The sequence below is a fragment of the Salvelinus namaycush genome, chromosome 26 (genome assembly GCF_016432855.1).
Source record: "Salvelinus namaycush isolate Seneca chromosome 26, SaNama_1.0, whole genome shotgun sequence".
NCBI classification, from domain to species: domain Eukaryota; kingdom Metazoa; phylum Chordata; class Actinopteri; order Salmoniformes; family Salmonidae; genus Salvelinus; species Salvelinus namaycush.
The window spans coordinates 30,490,455-30,517,997 of NC_052332.1; the positions used below are offsets into that span (position 1 = coordinate 30,490,455).

The 27,543-nt window shown below is 44.2% G+C and overlaps 1 protein-coding gene across 1 annotated transcript in view; it reads left to right on the plus strand.

Annotated features, from left to right (window-relative positions):
• Positions 1-27,543, plus strand: part of LOC120021710 (neuronal migration protein doublecortin-like) — an 82,585-nt gene that overhangs the window by 32,762 nt on the left and 22,280 nt on the right. The window contains exon 3 of the mRNA XM_038965552.1: positions 21,947-22,049. Coding sequence (XP_038821480.1) covers positions 21,947-22,049 — 103 coding nt within the window. The remainder of the gene's footprint in view (positions 1-21,946; positions 22,050-27,543) is intronic.

The following is a 27,543-nucleotide window of genomic DNA, read 5'->3' on the forward strand; positions in this document are numbered from 1 at the left end:
CCTGCTGTCAACGTTTAACAGGGAGGGGATTAGAGAAGGGAGCTGCACTGGCTCTGGCTCTGTCTGTCTGGGCAGCCTCAGCCTCCCTCCCTCACCATCCCTTTGCCTCTGCCTTGGTCTCGGCCTCTGCCCCAGCCTCTCTAACTAGCCTCATGCTCCTCAAGGGCCCAGTCAGTCACACTGCATAAAGGCTACAGTCAACAGACACATTGTCTTTTCCTTTGAAGAGGGCTTTAGTTTTGGCTCAGACAAGCGTTGGTGCCTAGTGGAAGACTTGCTGTCTCCATTTTGCTGGACTGGGCTTTTTGTTGAAAGGTCATTGGTTTCTGTTTAGAAACTACAGGGATGTAGATCATGTAGAATGAGAGACCTAGTCCTATCCCATTGCATTGTTCTTTTCCTCTTTGGCTGGCTTCATACTGTAGATTCAGTAACCGAAGTCAACAGAGTGGAGAATGCAGTGTGCCTCGCCTGCAGTCTAATTGTTTCATTAATATTAAATAAGATAAAACATTTTGCTTGCTTGGTTACATGATTAGCTTGCGAGATCCTTCCAGTCATTGTGATTGCAGGGGGTATTGATCCACAGAGCAGTGCCATATTTATGTATGATTGCTTAATCAGGTGGTTATCTCTGTTTGACAGATCTGTGTTCTGATTGACAGGTCAGTGTGGCAGTAGCTGTGGAGGATTAGCTCCATGTTGACCTATCAGACTCCCAGGGGAAACAGCCAGGGGCCAGGATGGAACAACGCTGGTTCTAGTGCCATTATCACTGCTACAGATGTAGGATCTTAATTTGAGCTAGTTTGCTTCACCAGGGAAATAATCCTGCAGCAACAGGAAATGCTGTATAGCATACAATGTATGGATCAACTGCTGTTTTATATAGGGGCCTAGCATAGGTTGCTGAGGGGAGGACGGCTCATAATAATGGCCGGAACGGAGCAAATGGAAGTACATGTATTTGATACCATTCCGCTCCAGTCATTACGAGCCCGTCCTCCCCAATTAAGGTGCCACCAACCTCCTGTGGAGCCTAGCTGTATATAGGAGCCTAGCTGTATGCTGTACAATTGGTTATGGTGAGACAAGACGCTGAAATATTTAGAGCTCATTTGTATGGATCAAATCTACGTAAGAGTTGAATGTAAAACAAGCATATATCATGTGTCTCTATGGCAACAGGGGAAGATTCCAAACTGTGCTTTCACCTTTCAGCTGTGTGTAGAAGCTGCTGCCGGGCTCCATATAGAGAAACATACCACACACAACAGTGTTCCAGAGCCTAACACACTATCACCTGATCTGTGATACTAGATTAGTTCTACTCATTTCTAACACCCCTTGCAGTATATCCATGTTTCCAAAGACAGTTCCATACAGTATAACAATAGACCTAATAGAGCTGGTGTGTGTGTGTCAGCCACTATGGGCACTGTCCCAGGATGCACTTGGATAGGATTAGCCAAAAACACAATTTTATCCCCAGCATGATACTGAGAGCCTATGTTTGGATTACACACATTTTCCGGGCCCACAAGTCATTCTCACAGCCAATCTGCATGTTCGGATGTCAATGTACGTCTACATCTTAATTAGTGGCGCACCCTAGCCCCCCCCTCCCCCCCCCTGTGTGCCTTCACCCCGCCCTACCCCTCAGAGAGGCAGGGCCAGGGAGAAGGGAAGGAGAGGGGGTGGAGGGGTACGGAGCAGGGAGCTGTACCCAGGAAAGAGGCACCGAGCTGGGATTAACTCTAATGGGATTATACTAGTATGGCCATTTTAGCCAGGCCTGGAAGGGAGCAGGTATACTGGGATGACATCATATCCTCTTCTGGCTGCTGCTGGCTGACACTGCATTCTGTCGATCTGGTCGTTGGGGGGGCAGAGTTGAGTTTATGTTAAAAAAAAAAAATATATATATATATATATATATATATATATATATATATATATATATATATATATATATATATATATATATATATATATATATATATATAATGAAATTACATTTGACCCAGTGAATCCTCCTAAGTGTTATTTCAGTGGGCCAGTTGTCTCTCAGACTGAAGGAGATGCATTGCAGCAATGTGAAGTCTATGTCCAGGAGATGAGCTGCTGAATTCTGGGAAACTCTCCAGTAGTAACTGTCGTATGTTGTGTAACCTTGACTGCTGTAGTGGACATAGATGACGGAGATGAACTGGGATAGGCAGACTGTTCTCAGGCTCCCTGCACAGTGTGGAGCCTGTGTTTCCGTGGTTACCCTGCTCATTGATTTCACTCATTCTACTCAATGGCTTTCTAGATGAAGTGTACATGTAATTATGGTAATGTAAAGCCTATAGATGGGAGTTGTCTCCCTACAATCACTCAGAACACACACACACACACACCCACACACACACACACACACACACACACACACACACACACACACATACACACACACACACACACACACACACACACACACACACACATACACAGAGGGCTAGGCTGAGCTGCTGTATAACTCCTCCACTGTGTTCAATAGTATCAAGGCTAAAGGATTAACCATTAACACTAGAACTGCCTGGCCTTTCAGCCTATCAGTACTCGCTAGAGAACGTTTCCGGGCGTCACCTTTAGCATATGCATATCAACCTGACAATGTAGAAACAAACAAGATGATGATGATAATATAACCAGGTCACAGGTAACATTTTTGCCATATTCCTAAACCAAAGCATCAGTGCATGAACAATTGTAAAGGATGAATTGCCACAATAAATATTTATGGAAATATATTCATGACAAGATATAAAAACCATCATTTGTTGATTGTATTGGACACGGATTACCAGGACGTGTACTGCGAGCATGCACTGACCAGCTGGCAAGGGTCTTCACTGACATTTTCAACCTCTCCCTGTCCGAGTCTGTAATACCAGCATGTTTTAAGCAGACCACCATAGTCCCTGTGCCCAAGAACACTAAGGTAACCTGCCTAAATGACTACTGACCCATAGCACTCACGTCTGTAGCCATGACGTGATTTGAAAGGCTGGTCATGGCTCACATCAACACCATTATCCCAGAAACCCTAGACCCACTCAAATTTGCATACCGCCCCAACAGATCCACAGATGATGCAATCTCTATTGCACTCCACACTGCCCTTCCCCACCTGGACAAAAGGAACACCTATGTGAGAATGCTGTTCATTGACTACAGCTCAGCGTTCAACACCATAGTGCCCTCAAAGCTCATCAATAAGCTAAGGTCCCTGGGACTAAACACCTCCCTCTGCAACTGGATCCTGGACTTCCTGGCGGGCCGACCCCAGGTGGTAAGGGTAGGTAACAACACATCCGCCACGCTGATCCTCAACACAGGGGCCCCTCAGGGGTGCGTGCTCAGTCCCCTCCTATACTCCCTGTTCACTCAAGACTGCATGGCCAAACACGACACGAACACCATCATTCAATTTGCCGATGACACAACAGTGATCACCGAGAATGATGAGACAGCCTATAGGGAGGAGGTCAGAGACCTGGCCACACTGGCCGTGTGGTGCCAGGACAACCTCTCCCTCAATGTGATCAAGACAAAGGAGATGATTGTGGATTACAGGAAAAAGAGGACTGAGCCCGCCCCCATTCTCATCGATGGGGCTGCAGTGGAGCAGGTTGAGCGCTTCAAGTTCCTTGGTGTCCACATCACCAACAAACTAACATGGTCCAAGCACACCAAGACAGTCGTGAAGAGGCCACGACAAAACCTATTCCCCCTCAGGAGACTGAAAAGATTTGGCATGGGTCCTCAGATCCTCAAAAGGTTCTACAGCTGCACCATCGAGAGCATCCTGACGGGTTGCATCACTGCCTGGTATGGCAACTGCTCTGCCTCCGACCTCAAGGCACTACAGAGGGTAGTGCGAACGGTCCAGTACATCACTGGGGCCAAGCTTCATGCATGCCATCCAGGACCTCTATACCAGGCGGTGTCAGAGGAACATTGTCAAAGACTCCAGCCACCCTAGTCATAGACGGTTCTCTCTGCTACCGCATGACAAGCGGTACCGGAGGTCCAGAGGCTTCTAAACAGCTTCTACCCCAAGCCATAATACTCCTGAACATCTAGTCAAATGGCTACCCAGACTATTTGCAGTGCCACCTCCACCCCCTCTTTACACCACTGCTACTCTCTGTTGTCATCTATACGTAGTCACTTTAATAACGCTACCTACATGTACATACTACCTCAAATAACCGATGTCCCCACACATTGACTCTGTATCGGTACCCCCCTGTATATAGTCTCGCTATTGTTATTTCACTGCTGCTCTTTAATTACTTGTTACTTTTATCTCTTATTCGTATGTTTTTTTAAACTGCATTGTTGGTTATGGGCTCGTAAGTAGGCATATCACTGTAAGGTGTGACACCTGTTGTATTCGGCGCATGTGACTAATACAATTTTATTTGTATTGTGCTTTTACACATTAATCAATCTCTTTATGCTTTGGGTTCACAGTCAGCACACAGCTTCGTGTGCAGCTGTTGCAGGTGTCGTATAATCTCTCTGAAGCGGTTGTGTGGCATGGTCTCGCGGGAAAAAGTCCATCTCATACCTATGAGACCAAAATGACTCCACATCCATGCTCTTTCCACCGTGTGCCCCACGGACATAAAGGAGTGAAATAAATGTTTTGACTTCATCCTCAGACATGTCCCATGTAATGTTTATTTTTCTGTTTACAAAGTCAACAGTACAATCTCTGATGTGCTGCAACATCTGCATGTCACAAACTCATCTCTTTTCTACCCAAACTGTGGCATCCATCCCAGACTCCGGTTGCACCGTGGCATCCATCCCAGACTCCGGTTGCACCGTGCCATCCATCCCAGACTCCGGTTGCATCGTGGCATCCATCCCAGACTCCGGTTGCACCGTGGCATCCATCCCAGACTCCTGTTGCAGCGTGGCATCCATCCCAGACTCCTGTTGCACCGTGCCATCCATCCCAGACTCCGGTTGCATCGTGGCATCCATCCCAGACTCCGGTTGCACCGTGCCATCCATCCCAGACTCCGGTTGCATCGTGGCATCCATCCCAGACTACGGTTGCACCGTGGCATCCATCCCAGACTCCTGTTGCAGCGTGGCATCCATCCCAGACTCCTGTTGCAGCGTGGCATCCATCCCAGACTCCTGTTGCAGCGTGGCATCCATCCCAGACTCCGGTTGCATCGTGGCATCCATCCCAGACTCCTGTTGCATCGTGGCATCCATCCCAGACTACGGTTGCACCGTGGCATCCATCCCAGACTCCTGTTGCAGCGTGGCATCCATCCCAGACTCCTGTTGCACCGTGGCATCCATCCCAGACTCCGGTTGCACTGTGCCATCCCTCCCAGACTCCTGTCTCACCGTGGCAGTTGGGATCACTGTCTCAGTTGGCTCTGTTCTGGTTTTTCTGCAGCGAGGCTCAGGCATCAGAGGCGGAGGCTCAAAATCAACATCAGAATCAGACGAAGACTCTTCATCAGCAAGCTCAATATCCAATCCTCCATCCGACTCCAACTCAGTGCATCCAGTCGTTGGTTGGGCTTGCCTTGGTGAACTACACACATTGTATGTTGTACTCAGTGTCTGATTTGACTCTCCCAGTGGAAGATTCACCATTATCAGTTTCTATCTCCAATTCTAACATTGACAACAGAATAGCATATTTTAATATGTTACTCGTTTTTGAGTAGTAGCCAGAGCAATGCTGCCGCGCGAGTGGTCATGTGGCGAATGCATGGACAGCACGGATATTCTTAGAAAAATGACGTTTGGAAATAGAGCTGCACCTCTTGAATTTTGAGAGTTATTTGACAAATGTGTCATAGAAACTGCAGAATATGCTCTCTCTGATACTATATAGAAATCAAAATGTTTTACCTGCATGTGACTCTGAAGGAGGATATGATAAGTGATACTCCTTTCTGTCAATTACAAGATGCACCCATCGCTTCATGTATTGTACAGTTTGACAACTGATAGTCCTAATATTATCACCCATTAGATTATTGTCAATTTAATCAGGTCTATAGGCTAACTTTTATTATGTGTGAAATTAGTTTGGGTATAGTTTCAGGGTAGTTTCAATGGGCCGGCTGTGCAGGCTGACTGGCATTGTTTGTTTCCCGCTCATCAACTTGGATGGAGTCAAGGAAATGTTTTGCATTTTTCAAAAGGCCTACTGTGTCACGCTCATCGTAAAGATGAGTCCAAGGCGCAGCGTGAGTAGAGTTCCACATCATTTTAATCAACTGAAACTCACCTAACAAAACAATCAACGAAACGTGTCGCTACAGGTATGCACTCAGGCAACTCAATGTAGACAAGATCCCACAACACAAACGGGGAAAATGGCTACCTAAATATGATCCCCAATCAGAGACAACGATAAACAGCTGTCTCTGATTGGGAACCATATCAGGCCAACATAGACATACAAAAACCCTAGACATACAAAACTAGCGTACCCACCCTAGTCACACCCTGACCTAACCAAAATATATAGAAAATCAGAGATATCTTAGGCAACACATAACATGTTTTCGTTCCCCTTACAATAAATTAGATTAGTAATAAGAGTTACCGTAAATAAAAAAAGTCCTGTAACAGCTTCTTTTTACAAAGTAAAACATAAAAGAGAATGGTATCAACCCGCAAGGCACACGGTCAAATTAATAACATGAGGGCCAATGCTGATAAATAGGCATTACACAAACTCTTCATTACACAATTGTTGTTCTATATTAAATCAACCTCTTCAAACTCATCATTCAGTTTGGCCTAACTAAAATTTGATTGTGAAGTAACTTCCACATTTATTGCCCATTCGATCCACTTGTCATTAATTCAGTGGGCTGGCATCGTTTGCTTTGCTGGATAGAGTCAAGGAAATGTTTTGCATTATTCTAAAGGCCTACTGCAACACGTAGCATGTTTCTGTTTCCCTTACAATACATTTGATTAGAAAAATAGTTATAGTAAATAAAACATTCCCAAAACAGCTTATTTTTACAAAGTAAAGTGTAAAAGAGAATGACATCACCCCGCAAGGCTGCTGATAAATAAACATAACACAAACTCTGTCTTTCTAAATTCACCCTCCTTATCATTGTTAGGCCTAATTTTTTATTATATTGTACAGTAAGGTGCACAATTATCGACCATTCATCTATTTGTCATTCATTCAGTGAGGAAAGCGCCTGGCTGGGTACCAACGTCCTACAGCACATTTCTTGGCGGAATAAGTGCGGAGAAAAAAAACTGTTAAGGTAATAAATAGTGTAAAATACAAACATTTAGGAAAAGTCCGGGTCGGAGCAGGACATACACTGTAGCTTTTTTTGCGGGAAGATTTTTAAAATGTATTTACTAAATCAAATGTCAGTGGCCGTTGGCCTATGGCGGTTCTAGTGTTACGTGCTCATTCTCACAGGCCTCCGAAGTGGAGGTCTTTAGTTACAGTGTTAGCTACTAATCTAATTGCGCTGTCTAATCAGACCAATGGCAGAGTAGTAATAAAGGACTTGGACTTACAGAAGAGTAAGAAAGGCCTTGTCTGCGATTGCATGAACTCAGACAGAATGGATCGGCATTGACCTGTCATCTCACATCAGATGTTTTTGAACTCCTTTTCTTCTATGAGGCAGTGTAGATCCCCCTTTCTGAGTGGTGTGATGATATGTCAGTGATGCTGCTGAGGGGGGAGCTATTGATTGGCCTTGATGTGCTGAAGAGGCAGCTGTTGATTGGCCTTGATGTGCTGAGGGAGCTGTTGATTGGCCTTGATGTGTTCCTCTGTTGAGGCTACAGCACTGTCTTTCCTCTTATTGCATAGTGTCTGGCCTAGTTGGTGGCCTAGACGGTTCCTCCCCTGAGTTCATCTCCAGCTCTCTCTGTGAGTGTGTCTACTGTATATATGAATGCTGGTGGCCAGTCTGACAGGCACACCCGCGTTGAAGGTCACCCCCTCCCCTTTCCTCCCTGGTCCATGTTTGTGGGTGTCTTCTCTCCCATCCACTCAGATCACATCACCACTGCCTGCTGCCCTGTCAGCCACAGCCTCATCCTACGACTGTGCTCCCAAACCTCCTCTGTCTCACTGTGTGGCAATGTGACTGTTGCCCTGCAAAAATGAAGCCCTGAGCAAAGCCATTTAATATAGATGTAGATGTGCCTCTATCTTCACAGCAGTAAGCGTCATATGATATCTGGAGAATGATCTCACTCAGACCCACTATTCTCCCAGGAAGCACAGCTTCCCTCTTTAATATTCAGTGATAAGTCTAGGCTGAGAGGAGGGTCTATGAACAAATGTGGCTGTATGTTAGGGTATAACTTTATATAGCATTTAGTATCAATGCAACTACAATGTAAGTAAATGCACAGTTGAAATCAAACTGCAATTGTGATGTATTGACTTGAAAGGTGACAACTTGAATCGCTCTGGATAAGTACTTTAATAAGAGCAACCAAAGGCATGATTGAAATGACCCATACAGTATTTCCTAACCTCCTCCTTACTGTTAATGGTTGGGTAAAGCCTTGTGGTGATTAGATATTTGATCTTAGTGTAAGTGTACAGCGTGTCTCTGACCGACCCCTGTCCTCCTTATGGTTAGTGAGATGTGATTGGCTGGCTGGTCAGTGTAAACTGTGGTATCTGCCTGGCTGAGTTGTGATTGGCTGGCTGGTCAATTTAAGCTGTGGTGTCTGCCTGGCTGAGGGTTGTTATTGGTTGGCTGGTCCGTGTAAGCTGTGGTGCTGAGAGGTGAAAGGAGTTGACAGATGAGGGTTAGTGGCCCCACCTTACCCTGGCTAGCTCGAAACAGTTCCTTATGTGAGCTGGTGGAAGCGAGCCCAATCAGGATTAAGCTGGTGTCTACAGGCAACGTGTCATGCTCTCTGCTGTCTCAGACCTGATCTGCTCCGACTTCCGTGAATACTCTTCTCAATGTAATACTTCCTTAGCAAGATGGAGGACAGGACAACACAGCTGGCAAAACTGGTTGCAGTGATGTCAAAATGACCGTCTTGCTCACTAGGAAGTCTCCCCTGCCTTTGTCCCCAGGTCCTCCGACTGTCCATGTCCATGTCCATTCTGGACCTTTCTAGGCCATGTGTGTCACAGTGATAGTGCTGTCAGATCAGACAGGCATTTCTATAATCAGGAGCTCTGCAGTCAATTAGCTCTACGTGTCTGGCAGCACAAATCCACACAAAATCAGTGGCTGTCACACTGGATGACATGACAGCTCCTCTTGTCTAAAGCGCATTGGTTTTGCTGAGTGGGCTGCCTATAGCACCATACAGCAGCAACACACTCATTCGTTTTCTATTCAGCCCACATTCACAAACCACAGTTTCCAAAACGCTTCTCGCTGGCTATGAGTTCCAATGTTTTTCTCCAGAAATTGATGAATTCTCAAAATAACAAGTCTAGGGTCACTGATTGTATTGTTGATCTGATTTCATACACGGACATGTTTGGATGCCCTCAGGCCAGTACTCTGGTCACTGACCTGTCATTCTAAAGTAGTGGACTTGATAGATAGTATGAGATATAATTCTAATGTTGACCATCACTGCATAAAGCAATACATGGGAGGCTTATTCTCTATAGACCATTATATTTGACCTATATTTTCTGTCTTCTAAGAAGTTATACTGCATTAGAGGTCGACCGATTATGATTTTTCAATGCCGATACCGATTATTGGAGGACCAAAAAAAGCCGATCGTGATTAATCGGCCAAATGTATTATTGTTTTTTTTATATATATAATATATATATGTGTGTGTGTGTGTGTATTAATGACAATTACAACAATACTGAATGAACAATGAACACTTTTATTTTAACTTAATATAATACATAAATAAAATCTATTAAGTCTCAAATAAATAATGAAACATGTTCAATTCCGTTTAAATAATGCAAAAAACACAATGTTGGAGAAGAAAGTAAAAGTGCAATATGTGCCATGTAAAAAAGCTAACATTTAAGTTCCTTGCTCAGAACATGAGAGCATATGAAAGCTGGTGGTTCAATATTTCCAGTTCTCTAATATTCCCAGTTGAGAAGTTTTAGGTTGTAGTTATTATAGGAATTATGACGCGTCGACTATTTCTCTCTGTACCATTTGTATTTCATATGCCTTTTGACTATTGGATGTTCTTATAGGCACTTTAGTATTGCCAGCCTAATCTCGGGAGTTGATAGGATTGAAGTCATAAACAGCACTGTGCAAACGCAGTAAAGTGCTGTTTGAATGAATGCTTACGATTCTGGCAAATTAATTACGGTCTTCACACAGTTCGCAACGAGCCAGGTGGCCCAGACTGTTGCATATACCCTGACTATGCTTGCACTGAACGAAGAGAAGTGGCACAATTTCCCTAGTTAATATGAGTTTCTTTTACCTTAATATGCAGGTTTAAAATATATACTTCTGTGTATTGATTTTAAGAAAAGCATTGATGTTTATGGTTAGGTTGGTTGTTCTTTTTTCGCGAATGGGCTTTTGTTAAATCATCACCCGTTTGGCAAAGTTGAAGTAGGCTGTGATTCGATGATAAATTAACAGGCACCGCATTGATTATATGCAACGCAGGACAAGCTAGATAAACTAGTAATATCATCAACCATGTGTAGTTAACTAGTGATTATGTGAAGATTGATTGTTTTTTAAAAGACAAGTTTAATGCTAGCTAGCAACTTACCTTGGCTCCTTGCAGCCACAAGGTCCTTTTGACGCTGCACTCGTGTAACAGGTGGTCAGCCTGCCATGCAGTTTCCTCATCGGCCATAATCGGCATCCAAAAAAGCCAATTACCGATTGTTATGAAAACTTGAAATCGGCCCTAATTAATCTGCCATGCCGATTTAATTGGTCGACCTCTATACTGTATTGCTCCTTTTGTCTGTCTGCTGGATCCTCATCACTCTAATAATGACCTCTGACTCATCCAGAGTGACCCTGAACAAAAGCTTGGGGGAGTGGGTGTGGGGGACACAGAAAGACAGAGACAAATATGAACCATAGTCATACTGGGGTCCAACTATGACCTCTCTCATAGGGCCCTGTGGCTTGCTTCACCCCCGCAGCCCCCCTCTCCTCCCGCTCTGCATTGATTTCATTATCGGTGCAGCTGGGGAGCCCGGCCAGCCTTGATGGGCTGTTGTCAACAAAAAGGGTCTGACACCTGGATCCCCCAGAGACCTCCAAAGACCCCCATTTACATCCCATCTCCATCAGCACCACCTAGGGATGTGGTGGGGGGCTGGGTTGGGGGTTAGAGGGACCCCATCACGCTCCCCATCTGAGAAATGATTGACTGCCTGAGAGGCATCCTTAAAAGGTCACCATTATAGCTACATCCCTGTTAAATGCCACACAGCAATTGTAAGATTAAAGGAAATAGAAAAGTTATTTACTTTTAAGCTTACAATATTGTGTTCAACAGACACTCAGACATTCATTCGATGAAAGAGTTCCGTTAATTAGAGGTCTACAAAGCAAGCAAGAAAGGGATTATATATAGTCATTTTGTTTGACCCTAGGGTTTGTGCCACTCCTACCCCCTGGCCATGGCCTGGACCCGTGGGACATGGAAGGGGTACATCTTCCAGACGCCATGCCGTCCGGACAATCCTCCACTTTTGGCAGAATTTCCAGTAGAGAAGACAAGCATCATGGCAGCTGCCGGGGTGTGGCGCGCCACAATTAGCAGCAGCTCATAGTTTAGACGTGTATCACAAAAGAGGTTGTGATGTGATGTAATACCTTCCAGGGCCTGAACCTCTGGCGCGTGGCCCCCTGCTTGGACCCCCTGTCACCAGGGAGACCAGAGAGTGTGGGAGGGCCTATTAAAACCTCTACCGCTTCTCCCTCCCTGATCCGGGATCCTCCTCATCAAAAAAGCTGACTAGCATAGCCTAACCTAGCGCCACAGGGTTAAACCTGCTACCCAGTAACAGGGCTTTTCTATTGGAGGATCATCAGTGAAAGGGGTGTGGCCAGAGACATCTGTCCAGTAAGCAGCCTCTGATATGAACAGCTGCAGTGGAGGGGAGCATACCCTAGAGGAATGGTTTAAACTGAGCTGTGTTAACCTGTTATGGCTGCAAGGGGCAGTATTGAGTAGCCAGTTAAATAGTGCCCATTTCAAACGGCCTCGTACTCAATTCTTGCTCGTACAATATGCATATTATTATTACTATTGGATAGAAAACACTCTCTAGTTTCTAAAACCGTTTGAATTATTTCTCTGAGTGAAACAGAACTCATTCTGCAGCACTTTTCCTGACCAGGAAGTGGAATGTCAGAAATATATGCTCTGTTCAACTTCCTGCCTATACATGGTCATGATACGTAAGAGTCTACGTACACTTCATACGCCTTCCTCTGGGTGTCAAGAGGCTGTGAGAGAAGAAATTTTGTGTTTATCTTGGTCTGAGGTGGAATAAAAGCTATTTCTTTGACGTGACCGTCCACTTCCTGTTTCTGGAGCGCGCGAAAGAGGACATGGATATGCCTTCTGTTTTGCTCCCGTTATGGACGACTAACATCTCCGTCTTAGATTTTATTTGATACATGTGACCATATCATCGTAACGTATGTTTTTTCAATATAGTTTAATCAGATGATTGAAATTTTTTCGGGAGTTTTGCCGTGTTCCGTTCTCTGACTTTGTTGACGTTGGAGTGATCCGTGCCACTTGGCAAGTGCCCATGCTAAATGAAGAGGGATATTTGCCGTTCCAGATCAAAACAACGACTGTTCTGGACAAAGGACACCATGTCCAACATTCTGACGGAAGATCACCAAAAGTAAGAAACATTTTATGATGCTATTTCTAATATCTGTCGTGCATGTGAACTGGTCGTGGGCGCCCAAGTGTTTCTGGCTATTGTGGCTACGCTAATATAGCGCTACATTTTGTTTTCGCTGTAAAACATTTAATAAATCGGAAATATTGTCTGGAATCACAAGATGCCTGTCTTTCAATTGCTGTACACTATGTATTTTTCAGAAATGTTTATGATGAGTAATTAGGTATTTGACGTTGGTGTCTGTAAATATTATGGCTGCTTTCGGTGCAATTTCTGATTGTAGCTGAAATGTAAACTATGATTTATACCTGAAATATGCAAATTTTTCGAACAAAACATATGCTATACAATAAATATGTTATCAGACTGTCATCTGATGAAGTTGTTTCTTGGTTAGTGGCTATTTATATCTTTATTTGGTCGAATTTGTGATAGCTACTGATGGAGTAAAAACTGATGGAGTAAGAATAGTGGTGTCTTTTGCTAACGTGGTTAGCTAATAGATTTACATATTGTGTCTTCCCTGTAAAACATTTTAAAAATCGGACATGTTGGTGTAACAGTATAACTTTAAACCGTCCCCTCGCCCCGACACGGGCGCGAACCAGGGACCCTCTGCACACATCAACAACTGACACCCACGAAGCGTCGTTACCCATCGCTCCACAAAAGCCACGGCCCTTGCAGAGCAAGGTGCAACACTACTTCTAGGTTTCAGAGCAAGTGACGTAACTGATTGAAACGCTAGTAGCGCGTACCCGCTAACTAGCTAGCCATTTCACATCCGTTACACTCACCCCCCTTTCAACCTCCTCCTTTTCCGCAGCAACCAGTGATCCGGGTCAACAGCATCAATGTAACAGTACAACTTTAGTACCGTCCCCTCGCCCCGACACGGGCGCGAACCAGGGACCCTCTGCACACATCAACAACTGACACCCACGAAGCGTCGTTACCCATCGCTCCACAAAAGCCACGGCCCTTGCAGAGCAAGGTGCAACACTACTTCTAGGTTTCAGAGCAAGTGACGTAACTGATTGAAACGCTAGTAGCGCGTACCCGCTAACTAGCTAGCCATTTCACATCCGTTACACTGGCTTGATTCACAAGATGTGTACCTTTCATCTGGTGTCTTGGACTTGTTAATGTGTGAAAGTTAAATATTTAAAAAAAATATATTTTGAATTTCGCGCCCTGCACTTGAGCTGGATGTTGTCATAAGTGTACCGGTGTCGGGCTGCAGCCATAAGAAGTTTTAAACACACTAATTAGTGATTTATGAAAGACTCAGTAACGTTAGACTGTGTGTGTGATTGTAATGTGTGGCTCTAATAGCCATGCTAACATGTCAAGTGTCCTTAAGAGGCACAAGCAGCTTTCTTTCATTGGCTGAATACTACCTATAGGACTAGCTGTTATAGGCGAGTTCTCTTTCAGGCAACTCGGTTCAACATCTCACTATGGGAGATTGTGCAGGTCATTGGGTCTCATTGGCGGGTCATTGGTCCCATAGTGACCAATGAGAATCGTGGTTACATACCGTAAACCAATGTTTTTGACTGCTGTTGGACTACATTTGAAGGCTTTGGCATTATCCAGATTGTTATACCTTCATACCGACCTTGTACCATCCCGGGGTATTTAGTAATACTGGCACTGACCATAAGGGGCACTATTTTCAAACCCTACTGAGCCTCTGTAATCCGAAGATTAGCAATGCTAACAAGTACAAGTAAAATCCCATAGACAATGCAAACGAAATGCTAACAAGCGAATTGCAAACATTTTATACAATCTCTAACCTAAACTATTTGCTGGACAGACATCCCAGCTCATGAAGTTATAAAAAAAGTGCTACTCATCGTTTGCTGCACAAAACAAATATTAGACAGCAAGGCTCTTGATCCAGTAGGGGATTTTCTGCTGTTACCAAGCAAAGCTTGATTTTGGAAGAAGCTAACCACTTAGCTAGATAGCTAACCACCTACTAAATTAGCAAATCAAATGCACAACCTCAGAACGTTTAACACATTTTAGACAGTTAACTTAATAGTTATAACATTTCTAGCTGGCAAACATTTAGTTCTAAAATGCCATACCCTAACTACAGTAGATCACCTGATACGTGCTACACAACAGTGAGTGACTCACAAGGTTCTGGTCTCATGTTGTGTGTTTGTAAACAAACACCACATGACTGGGAATTACCGGTAAGCTTCATAAGGAAATATTATGTGACCGTTGAAATGAAGAACACGATTTTCTTTATCGCCTAACAAGTACAAGTTGACTGCAGGTCTTTACTTAAAAGTAGCTACAAATATTGCCTGGAGTTGTGTTTTGGGTCATTGTCCTGTTGAGAAACAAATGACACGAAGCCCCGCCGTTCCACCACGACTGGTCTGCCGACGTAACTCCATCCGCTGTGCCCCCAACGGCCTTTGCCGGACGTCGGAGCGCCTGCTAACTTTAAACGCCGTGTCTACAGCTTGCTAGGTAGTAACGACTACCCAGCGGCTTCCCTGTTTCATCTATTGCTGTTCACTGGACCCTATGATCACTTGGCTACATAGCTGATGCCTGCTGGACTGTTCATTAATCACGGTACTCCATTTTGTTTATTTTTGTTTATCTGTCGGCCACAGCCTCGAACTCAGGCCCTGTGTGTAGTTAACTGACCCTCTCTGCCCATTCATTGCCATTTTACCTGTTGTTGTTGTCTTAGCTGATTAGCTGTTGTTGTCTTACCCGTTGTTGACTTAGCTAGCTCTCCCAATCAACACCTGTGATTGCTTTATGCCTCGCTTTGTCTCTCTCAAATGTCAATATGCCTTGTATATTGTTGTTTAGGGTAGTTATCATTGTTTTAGTTTACTGCGTAGCCCCTAGTCCCACTCAACATGCCTCAGATACCTCCTTTGTCCCACCTCCCACACATGCGATGATCTCACCCAGCATAACTAGTACGTCCAGAGATGCAACCTCTCTTATCGTCACAAAATGCCTGAGTTTACCTCCACTGTACCCGCACCCCACCATGACCCTGTCTGTACATTATGCCCTGAATCTATTCTACCATGCCCAGAAATCTGCTCCTTTTATTCTCTGTCCCCAACGCACTAGACGACCAGTTTTGATAGCCTTTAGCCGTACCCTCATCCTACTCCTCCTCTGTTCCTCGGGTGATGTGGAGGATAACCCAGGCCCTGCGTGTCCCCAGGCACTCTCATTTGTTGACTTCTGTAACTGAAAAAGCCTTGGTTTCATGCATGTTAACATCAGAAGCCTACTCCATAAGTTTGTTTTACTCACTGCTTTAGCACACTCTGCCAATCTTGATGTCCTTGCCGTGTCTGAATCCTGGCTTAGGAAGGCCACCAAAAATTCTGAGATTTCCATCCCAGACTACAACATTTTCTGTCAAGATAGAACTGCCAAAGGGGATTGAGTTGCAATCTACTGCAGAGATAGCTTGCAAAGTTTTGTCATACTTTCCAGGTCTATGCCCAAACAATTCGAGCTTCTAATTTTAAAAATTAATCTCTCCAGAAATAAGTCTCTCACTGTTGCCGCCTGTTATAGACCCCCCTCAGCTCCCAGCTGTGCCCTAGACACTATATGTGAATTGATTGCTCCTAAACTGGGATATGCTTAACACCCCCGGCAGTCCTACAATCTAAGATAGATGCCCTCAATCTCACTCAAATTTTCAAGGAACCCACCAGATACAACCCTAAATCCGTAAACATGGGCACCCTCATAGATATTATCCTGACCAACTTGCCCTCCAAATACACCTCTGCTGTTTTCAATCAGGATCTCAGCGATCAGTACCGCATTGCCTGCATTCGCTATGGGTCCGCGGTCAAACGACCACCCCTCATCACTGTCAAACGCTCCCTAAAACACTTCTTCTCTCTGGAGACCGCAGGAGCGGTAGAGATACTCTGAATGATCGGCTATGAAAAGCCAACTGACATGTACTCCTGAGGTGCTGACCTGTTGCACCCTCGACAACCACTGTGATTATTATTATTTGACCCTGCTGGTCATCTATGAACATTTGAACATCTTGGCCATGTTCTGTTATAATCTCCACCTGGCCCAGCCAGAAGTGGACTGGCCACCCCTCATAGCCTGGTTCATCTCTATGTTTCTTCCTAGGTTCTGGCCTTTCTAGAGAGTTTTCCTAGCCACCACGCTTCTACACCTGCATTGCTTGCTGTTTGTTGTTTTAGGCTGGGTTTCTGTACAGCACTTTGAGATATCAGCTGATGTAAGAAGGGCTTTATATATTGATTTGATTTGATTCTGCGAGCAGGCCTTTCTAATCAACCTGGCCCGGGTATCCTGGAAGGATATTGACCTCATCCCGTCAGTTGAGGATGCCTGGTCGTTCTTTAAAAGTAATTTCCTCACCATCTTAAATAAGCATGTGTCACGGCCGTCGTCGGAAGAAGACCAAGGTGCAGCGTGGTGAACGTACATATTCCTTTTATTTTAGTAAATGTCGCCAACCAAACAAGAAAACAAATAAATGACCATGAAGCTAAACAGGGCTATAGTGCCACTAACAAAGTTAACTACCCACACTGATAGGAGGGAAAAAGGGCTACCTAAGTATGATTCCCAATCAGAGACAACTATAGACAGCTGTCCCTGATTTGAGAACCATACCCGGCTAAAACATAGAAATAAAGAAACATAGAAAACAAAACATAGAATGCCCACTCCAAATCACACCCTGACCAAACCAACTAGAAACATAAAAAGGCTCTCTAAGGTCATGGCGTGACAGCATGCACCTTTCAAAAAATGTAGAAGTAAGAACAGATATAGCCCTTGGTTCACTCCAGACCTGACTGCCCTCGACCAGCACAAAAACATCCTGTGGCAGACTGCAATAGAATCGAATAGTCCCCACGATAAGCAACTGTTCAGGGAAGTCAGGCCTTTCTAAAGTCTTCGAAAGCCAAGTTAATAAACATATCACTGACCATTTCGAATCCCACCGTACCTTCTCCGCTGTGCAATCCGGTTTCCGAGCTGTTCACGGGTGCACCTCAGCCACGCTCAAGGTACTAAACGATAACATAACCGCCATTGATAAAAGATTGTACTGTGCAGCCGTCTTCATCAACCTGGACAAGGCTTTCGACTTTGTCAATCACTGTATTCTTATTGGCAGACTCAACAGCCTTGGTTTCTCAAATGACTGCCTCGCCTGGTTCACCAACTACTTCTCAGACAGATTGTGTCAAATTGGAGGGCCTGTTGTCCGGACCTCTGGCAGTCTCTATGGGGGTACAACAGGGTTCAATTCTCGGGCCGACTCTTTTCTCTGTATATATCAACAATGTCGCTCTTGCTGCGGGTGATTCTCTGATCCACCTCTACGCAGATGACACCATTCTGTATACATCTGGCCCTTCTTTGGACACTGTGTTAACAAACCTCCAAACGAGCTTCAATGCCACACAACACTCCTTCCGTGGCCTCCAACTGCTCTTAAACGCTAGTTAAACTAAATGCATGCTCTTCAACCGTTCGCTGCTCGCACCCGCCTGCCCAACTAGCATCACTACTCTGGATGGTTCTGACTTAGAATATGTGGACATCTACAAATACCTAGGTGTCTGGCTACAATGTAAACTTTCCTTCCAGACTCATATTAAACATCTCCAATCCAAAATTAAATCTAGAATCGGCTTTCTATTTCGCAACAAAGCCTCTTTCACTCACGCCGCCAAACATACCCTAGTAAAACTGACTATCCTACCGATCCTCGACTTCGGCGATGTCATTTACAAAATAGCCTCCAACACTCTACTCAGCAAACTGGATGCAGTCTATCACAGTGACAACCGTTTTGTCACCAAAGCCCCATATACCAACCACCACGGCGACCTGTATGCTCTAGTCGGCTGGCCCTCGCTACATATTCGCCGCCAGACCCACTGGCTCCAGGCCAGTATAAGTCTTTACGAGGTAAAGCTCCGCCTTATCTCAGCTCACTGGTCACGATAACAACACCCACCCGTAGTATGTGTTCCAGCAGGTATATCTCACTGGCCTTCCCCAAAGCCAACAACTCCTTTGGCCACCTTTCCTTCCAGTTCTCTGCTTCCAATGACTGGAACGAATTGCAAAAATCGCTCAAGCTGGAGACTTATATTTCCCTCACTAACTTTAACCATCAGCTATCCGAGCAGCTAACTGATTGCTGCAGCTGTACATAGCCCATCTGTCAATAGCCCATCCAATCTACCTACCTCATCCCCATATTGTTTTTATTTCATTTACTTTTCTGCTCTTTTGCACACCAGTATTTCTACTTGCACATCATCATCTGCACATCAATCACTCCAGTGTTATTTGCTAAATTGTAATTACTTGCTACTATGACCTATTTATTGCCTTACCACCTCACGCCATTTGCACACACTGTATATAGACTTTATTTTTTCTGTTGTGTTATTGACTGTACGCTTGTTCATTCCATGTGTAACTCTGTGTTGTTGTTTGTGTCGCACTGCTTTGCTTTATCTTGGCCAGGTCACAGTTTTAAATGAGAACTTGTTCTCAACTAGCCTACCTGGTTAAATAAAGGTGAAATAAATAAATAAAAATAAAATAGTTCCACTAATCGCAAACCAGATGGGATGGCGTATCGCTGCAGAATGCTGTGGTAGCCATGCTGGTTAAGTTGTGCCTTGAATTCTAAATAAATCACAGACCACAGACAGTGTCACCAGTAAAGCACCCCCACACCATCACACCTCCTCCTCCATTATTCATGGTGGGAACCTGATAAAATAATTTATATGTTTAGAGATAATGATTAAATAATTCTACCCTGAAACTTAACCATTAGGGATTATAGTTGATGTAGCATGTATAAGGAATAATTAAAGGTCTGGGAAAATCAAAAGAAATCAGCCAAGCATTCAGAAAAGAATTGTAGACCTTTACAAGTCTGGTTCAGGTGTTGACTGATTTCTTTGGATTTTCCATGATGTCAAGCAAAGAGGCACTGAGTTTGAAGGTAGGCCTTGAAATATATCCACAGGTAACACCTCCAATTGACTCAAATGATGTCAATTAGCCTATCAGAAGCTTCTAAAGCCATGACATCATTTTCTGGAATTTTCCAAGCTGTTAAAAGGCACAGTCAACTTAGTGTATGTAAACTTCTGACCCACTGGAATTGTGATACAGTGAATTATAAGTGAAATAATCTGTCTGTAAACAATTGTTGGAAAAATTACTTGTGTCATGCACAAGGTAGATGTCTTAACTGACTATCCAAAACTATAGTTTGTTAACAAGAGATTTGTGGAGTGGTTGAAAAATGAGTTTTAATGACTCCAACCTAAGTGTATGTAAACTTCCGACTTCAACTATATATATATATATATATGTATATTATTCATGGATGATGTTTTAAATGCTCATGAAAGTGTGGTAAATGTGTGAATTGTTCCTGTTTCTAAAAGGTGTTGTTCAAAACAAGCTGTTCAGTTACTTCTCTGCCCCTCTGTGACTCTGACAGCAGCTCCGCTGGCGCATAGGCTGTGCCAACATTGCTTGGATTGTTTTTACAGCTATTTTCTATGAGGGGGGAACTGCCCCAATGAAATCACAGGATTTCATACCATAAAATTTAACAGCACGAAGTTAATGGACTGTCCTGGGGCACTCAAACGTGTGCCCAGTCAGAACTTCTGGGTCTGTTCTAGTCTCCCTCCCGTTGAGTCTCTCGCGCCATACGTGTACTTCTGCATGTGAAACTATATCTGCTCTATTAGTGTAACGGCTCTCGTCGAAAGGAGTGGACCAAAGCGCAGCGTGGAAAGTCTTCATGATTTTTATTATCAAAAAAACACTCAAACAAAATAACAAAGCGAAAACGAACAGTTCTGTCAGGTAACAGATACTAAACAGAAAACAACATCCCACAAAACCCAAAAGGAAAATGACAACTAATATATGATCTCCAATCAGGGACAACGATAGACAGCTGCCCTTGATTGGGAATCAACCACACCAACATAGAAATAAGGAAACTAGAATGCCCACCCTAGTCACACCCTGACCTAACCAAAATAGAGAATAAAAACCTCTCCGGCCAGGGCGTGACAATTAGGTACAATTAACGTGTTTATTAGCGTGTAAATAAATAATCATAACAGTCGTGGGAGCCTGGGACCTGATAAATCGGACATCTACATCCAATATCAGTCGAAGGACAGAGGGATACACTATCTAGGACAAAAAAGCATGACTGTGGCTGTTCTACTGTAGGTGACAGGGTGACATGTTGTGTGGACTAAATCATCATAAAACCGGGTGTATCACAAAGCATTATCAAATGAATTACCCAGCTACAGTAATTTTGAGAAACATTGAGAAATGGTTTGGTCAATTTTTGCGAGGTCAAATTAGCCAGTTATATGCTGTACTTTTTTGATAAGCAGCTAGCTAGCTAGTTAGCTGCCATGCCAATTTCAAACTAATATCCCAGCTAGCACATAACATTCTGAGAACAATATGCTTCTTAGATCTTGGTGAGAGCTTTGTTGTCCATTGGTTATTTTGCATAGAACCTTCCCACATCGTATGGGAATAGTGCAGAATAGTTGCTTGTCTTTGGAACATTCTCAGCAGATTTAAGGAACTTGGCATTTCATTTGGTTTTTGACATGCAACAGTGAAATGGGTGTATTTATGCTGTTGTTCAAATGCATTGATCGCTTTATACAGTAGCTATATCTTCTCAAAGAAACTACCAGTAGTTTGAAAACTTGGCATCATATTTCTCTCATGCTACTTTGTTGACACTCCAAACACCCCTCCACCCGTGCCCCGGGTATTCAGCCAATCTGCTCCCGCCACTGTTAGTAGCATGATGTGACCTGGGAGAACATGAGGACTCAAGGAGGTAGTAGTGCTGAGATGTTACACTGGTCACTGTCTAAGATGGATTTATTTTACATCTGATATGTGTTGTTGCAGGACTGCATTCTCAAATGGTACTGTGTCTCTCTGCTCCTCCAGGTCACCTGTCTTCAGGATTTCTTTGGTGATGATGATGTCTTCATTGCCTGTGGCCCAGAGAAGTTCCGCTATGCCCAGGATGACTTCTCTCTGGATGAGAATGGTGAGAGCAGCCACACCACTAGTTACTAACTACACCACTGTAAAACTGCTAGTTACTAACTACACCACTGTAACACTGCTAGTCACTAACTACACCACCAGTTGCTAACTACACGACTGTAACACCACAAGTTACGAACTACACCACTGTAACACCACTAGCTGAAAACTACACCACTGTAACCGCTAGTCACTAACTACACCACTTTATCACAACAAATCACTAACTACACTGCTAATCACTAACTACACCACTTTATCACAACAAATCACTAACTACACTGCTAGTCACTAACTACACCACTGTAACACTGCTAGTCACTAACTACACCACTTTATCACCACTAGGTACTAACTACACCATTGTAACACCACTAGTTACTAACTACACCACTAGTCACTAACAACACCACAGTAACACTGCTAGTCACTAACTACACCACAGTAACACTGCTAGTTACTAACTACACCACAAGCACTAACTACACCACTTTATCACCACAAACCACTAACTACACTGCTAGTCACTAACTACACCACTGTAACACTGCTAGTCACTAACTACACCACAAGCACTAACTACACCACTGTAACATCACTAACTACACCACTGTACCACTGCCAGTCACTAACTACACCACTGTATCACCGCTAGTCACGAGCTACACCACTGTAACATCACTAACTACACCACTGTAACACTGCTAGTCACTAACTATATACCACTGTACCACTGCCAGTCACTAACTATACCACTGTAACACTGCTAGTCACTAACTATATACCACTGTACCACTGCCAGTCACTAACTATACCACTGTAACACTGCTAGTCACTAACTATATACCACTGTAACATCACTAACTACACCACTGTAACATCACTAACTACACCACTGTAACATCACTAACTACACCACTGTAACATCACTAACTACACCACTGTAACATCACTAACTACACCACTGTAACATCACTAACTACACCACTGTAACACTGCTAGTCACTAACTACACCACTGTATCACCGCTAGTCACGAGCTACACCACTGTAACATCACTAACTACACCACTGTACCACCACTAGTTACTAACTACACCACTGTAACATTGCTAGTCACTAACTACACCACTGTAACCTTGCTAGTCACTAACTACACCACTGTAACACAGCTAGGCATTAACTACACCATTGTAACACAGCTAGCCACTAACTACACCACTGTAACATTGCTAGTCACTAACTACACCACTGTAACCTTGCTAGTCACTAACTACACCACTGTAACACAGCTAGGCATTAACTACACCACTGTAACCTTGCTAGTCACTAACTACACCACTGTAACACAGCTAGTCACTAACTACACCACTGTAACACGGCTACTCGCTAACTACACCACTGTAACATTGCTAGTCACTAACTACACCACTGTAACACAGCTAGGCATTAACTACACCACTGTAACACTGCTAGTCACTAACTACACCACTGTAACACTGCTAGTCACTAACTACACCACTGTAACACAGCTAGTCACTAACTACACCACTGTAACCTTGCTAGTCACTAACTACACCACTGTAACACAGCTAGTCACTAACTACACCACTGTAACACGGCTAGTCACTAACTACACCACTGTAACACAGCTAGTCACTAACTACACCACTGTAACACGGCTAGTCACTAACTACACCACTGTAACCTTGCTAGTCACTAACTACACCACTGTAACACAGCTAGGCATTAACTACACCACTGTAACACAGCTAGGCATTAACTACACCACTGTAACACAGCTAGTCACTAACTACACCACTGTAACACAGCTAGTCACTAACTACACCACTGTAACACAGCTAGTCACTAACTACACCACTGTAACCTTGCTAGTCACTAACTACACCACTGTAACACAGCTAGTCACTAACTACACCACTGTAACACAGCTAGGCATTAACTACACCACTGTAACCTTGCTAGTCACTAACTACACCACTGTAACACAGCTAGTCACTAACTACACCACTGTAACCTTGCTAGTCACTAACTACACCACTGTAACACAGCTAGGCATTAACTACACCACTGTAACCTTGCTAGTCACTAACTACACCACTGTAACACAGCTAGTCACTAACTACACCACTGTAACACAGCTAGTCACTAACTACACCACTGTAACCTTGCTAGTCACTAACTACACCACTGTAACCTTGCTAGTGACTAACTACACCACTGTAACCTTGCTAGTCACTAACTACACCACTGTAACATTGCTAGTCACTAACTACACCACTGTAACACTGCTAGTCACTAACTACACCACTGTAACATTGCTAGTCACTAACTACACCACTGTAACCTTGCTAGTCACTAACTACACCACTGTAACACAGCTAGGCATTAACTACACCACTGTAACCTTGCTAGTCACTAACTACACCACTGTAACACAGCTAGGCATTAACTACACCACTGTAACACTGCTAGTCACTAACTACACCACTGTAACACTGCTAGTCACTAACTACACCGCTGTAACACGGCTAGTCACTAACTACACCGCTGTAACACGGCTAGTCACTAACTACACCGCTGTAACCTTGCTAGTCACTAACTACACCACTGTAACCTTGCTAGTCACTAACTACACCACTGTAACACAGCTAGTCACTAACTACACCACTGTAACACAGCTAGTCACTAACTACACCACTGTAACACGGCTAGGCACTAACTACACCACTGTAACACGGCTACTCGCTAACTACACCACTGTAACATTGCTAGTCACTAACTACACCACTGTAACACGGCTAGGCATTAACTACACCACTGTAACACTGCTAGTCACTAACTACACCACTGTAACCTTGCTAGTCACTAACTACACCACTGTAACACGGCTAGGCATTAACTACACCACTGTAACACTGCTAGTCACTAACTACACCACTGTAACCTTGCTAGTCACTAACTACACCACTGTAACACGGCTAGTCACTAACTACACCGCTGTAACACGGCTAGTCACTAACTACACCGCTGTAACACGGCTAGTCACTAACTACACCACTGTAACCTTGCTAGTCACTAACTACACCACTGTAACACAGCTAGGCATTAACTACACCACTGTAACACTGCTAGTCACTAACTACACCACTGTAACCTTGCTAGTCACTAACTACACCACTGTAACACAGCTAGGCACTAACTACACCGCTGTAACACAGCTAGGCACTAACTACACCGCTGTAACACGGCTAGTCACTAACTACACCGCTGTAACACGGCTAGTCACTAACTACACCGCTGTAACACGGCTAGTCACTAACTACACCGCTGTAACACGGCTAGGCACTAACTACACCGCTGTAACACGGCTAGTCACTAACTACACCGCTGTAACACGGCTAGTCACTAACTACACCGCTGTAACACGGCTAGGCATTAACTACACCACTGTAACACTGCTAGTCACTAACTACACCACTGTAACCTTGCTAGTCACTAACTACACCACTGTAACACGGCTAGGCATTAACTACACCACTGTAACACTGCTAGTCACTAACTACACCACTGTAACCTTGCTAGTCACTAACTACACCACTGTAACACGGCTAGTCACTAACTACACCACTGTAACACGGCTAGGCACTAACTACACCGCTGTAACACGGCTAGTCACTAACTACACCACTGTAACCTTGCTAGTCACTAACTACACCACTGTAACACGGCTAGGCATTAACTACACCACTGTAACACTGCTAGTCACTAACTACACCACTGTAACCTTGCTAGTCACTAACTACACCACTGTAACACGGCTAGTCACTAACTACACCACTAACACAGCTAGGCACTAACTACACCGCTGTAACACGGCTAGTCACTAACTACACCGCTGTAACACGGCTAGGCACTAACTACACCGCTGTAACACGGCTAGTCACTAACTACACCGCTGTAACACGGCTAGTCACTAACTACACCGCTGTAACACGGCTAGTCACTAACTACACCACTGTAACACAGCTAGGCATTAACTACACCACTGTAACCTTGCTAGTCACTAACTACACCACTGTAACACAGCTAGGCACTAACTACACCACTGTAACACGGCTAGTCACTAACTACACCGCTGTAACACGGCTAGTCACTAACTACACCGCTGTAACACGGCTAGTCACTAACTACACCACTGTAACACGGCTAGTCACTAACTACACCGCTGTAACACGGCTAGTCACTAACTACACCACTGTAACCTTGCTAGTCACTAACTACACCACTGTAACACAGCTAGGCACTAACTACACCGCTGTAACACGGCTAGTCACTAACTACACCGCTGTAACACGGCTAGTCACTAACTACACCGCTGTAACACGGCTAGTCACTAACTACACCACTGTAACACGGCTAGTCACTAACTACACCGCTGTAACACGGCTAGTCACTAACTACACCACTGTAACACGGCTAGGCACTAACTACACCACTGTAACCTTGCTAGTCACTAACTACACCACTGTAACACAGCTAGGCATTAACTACACCACTGTAACCTTGCTAGTCACTAACTACACCACTAACACAGCTAGGCATTAACTACACCACTGTAACCTTGCTAGTCACTAACTACACCGCTGTAACACGGCTAGTCACTAACTACACCGCTGTAACACGGCTAGTCACTAACTACACCGCTGTAACACGGCTAGTCACTAACTACACCGCTGTAACACGGCTAGTCACTAACTACACCGCTGTAACACGGCTAGTCACTAACTACACCACTGTAACCTTGCTAGTCACTAACTACACCACTGTAACCTTGCTAGTCACTAACTACACCGCTGTAACACGGCTAGTCACTAACTACACCGCTGTAACACGGCTAGTCACTAACTACACCGCTGTAACACGGCTAGTCACTAACTACACCGCTGTAACACGGCTAGTCACTAACTACACCGCTGTAACACGGCTAGTCACTAACTACACCGCTGTAACACGGCTAGTCACTAACTACACCGCTGTAACACGGCTAGTCACTAACTACACCGCTGTAACACGGCTAGTCACTAACTACACCGCTGTAACACGGCTAGTCACTAACTACACCGCTGTAACACGGCTAGTCACTAACTACACCGCTGTAACACGGCTAGTCCCCCTTCACACCACTCTCACTGAATCACTGTTCCCTGCTTAAGTCCCTGGGACCTGTTTCCCTCATACACTGCAAAAGTCACTGATTTAGTGTCGTCAAATGTTACTGTTACTGTTCTATCTACAATATTGTCAATTTTCTATGATGTGACGTGTGTTATATTTGTACTGTATACACTGCAACATAGGAAGTGTTGTAACCTTTTGTGAAATTCTCTAATCTGTCAATGTGATTGTGGTATTTTAGTCACTGTATATTTCTTTCTCTCTCTCTCACTCACACACACACACACACACACACAC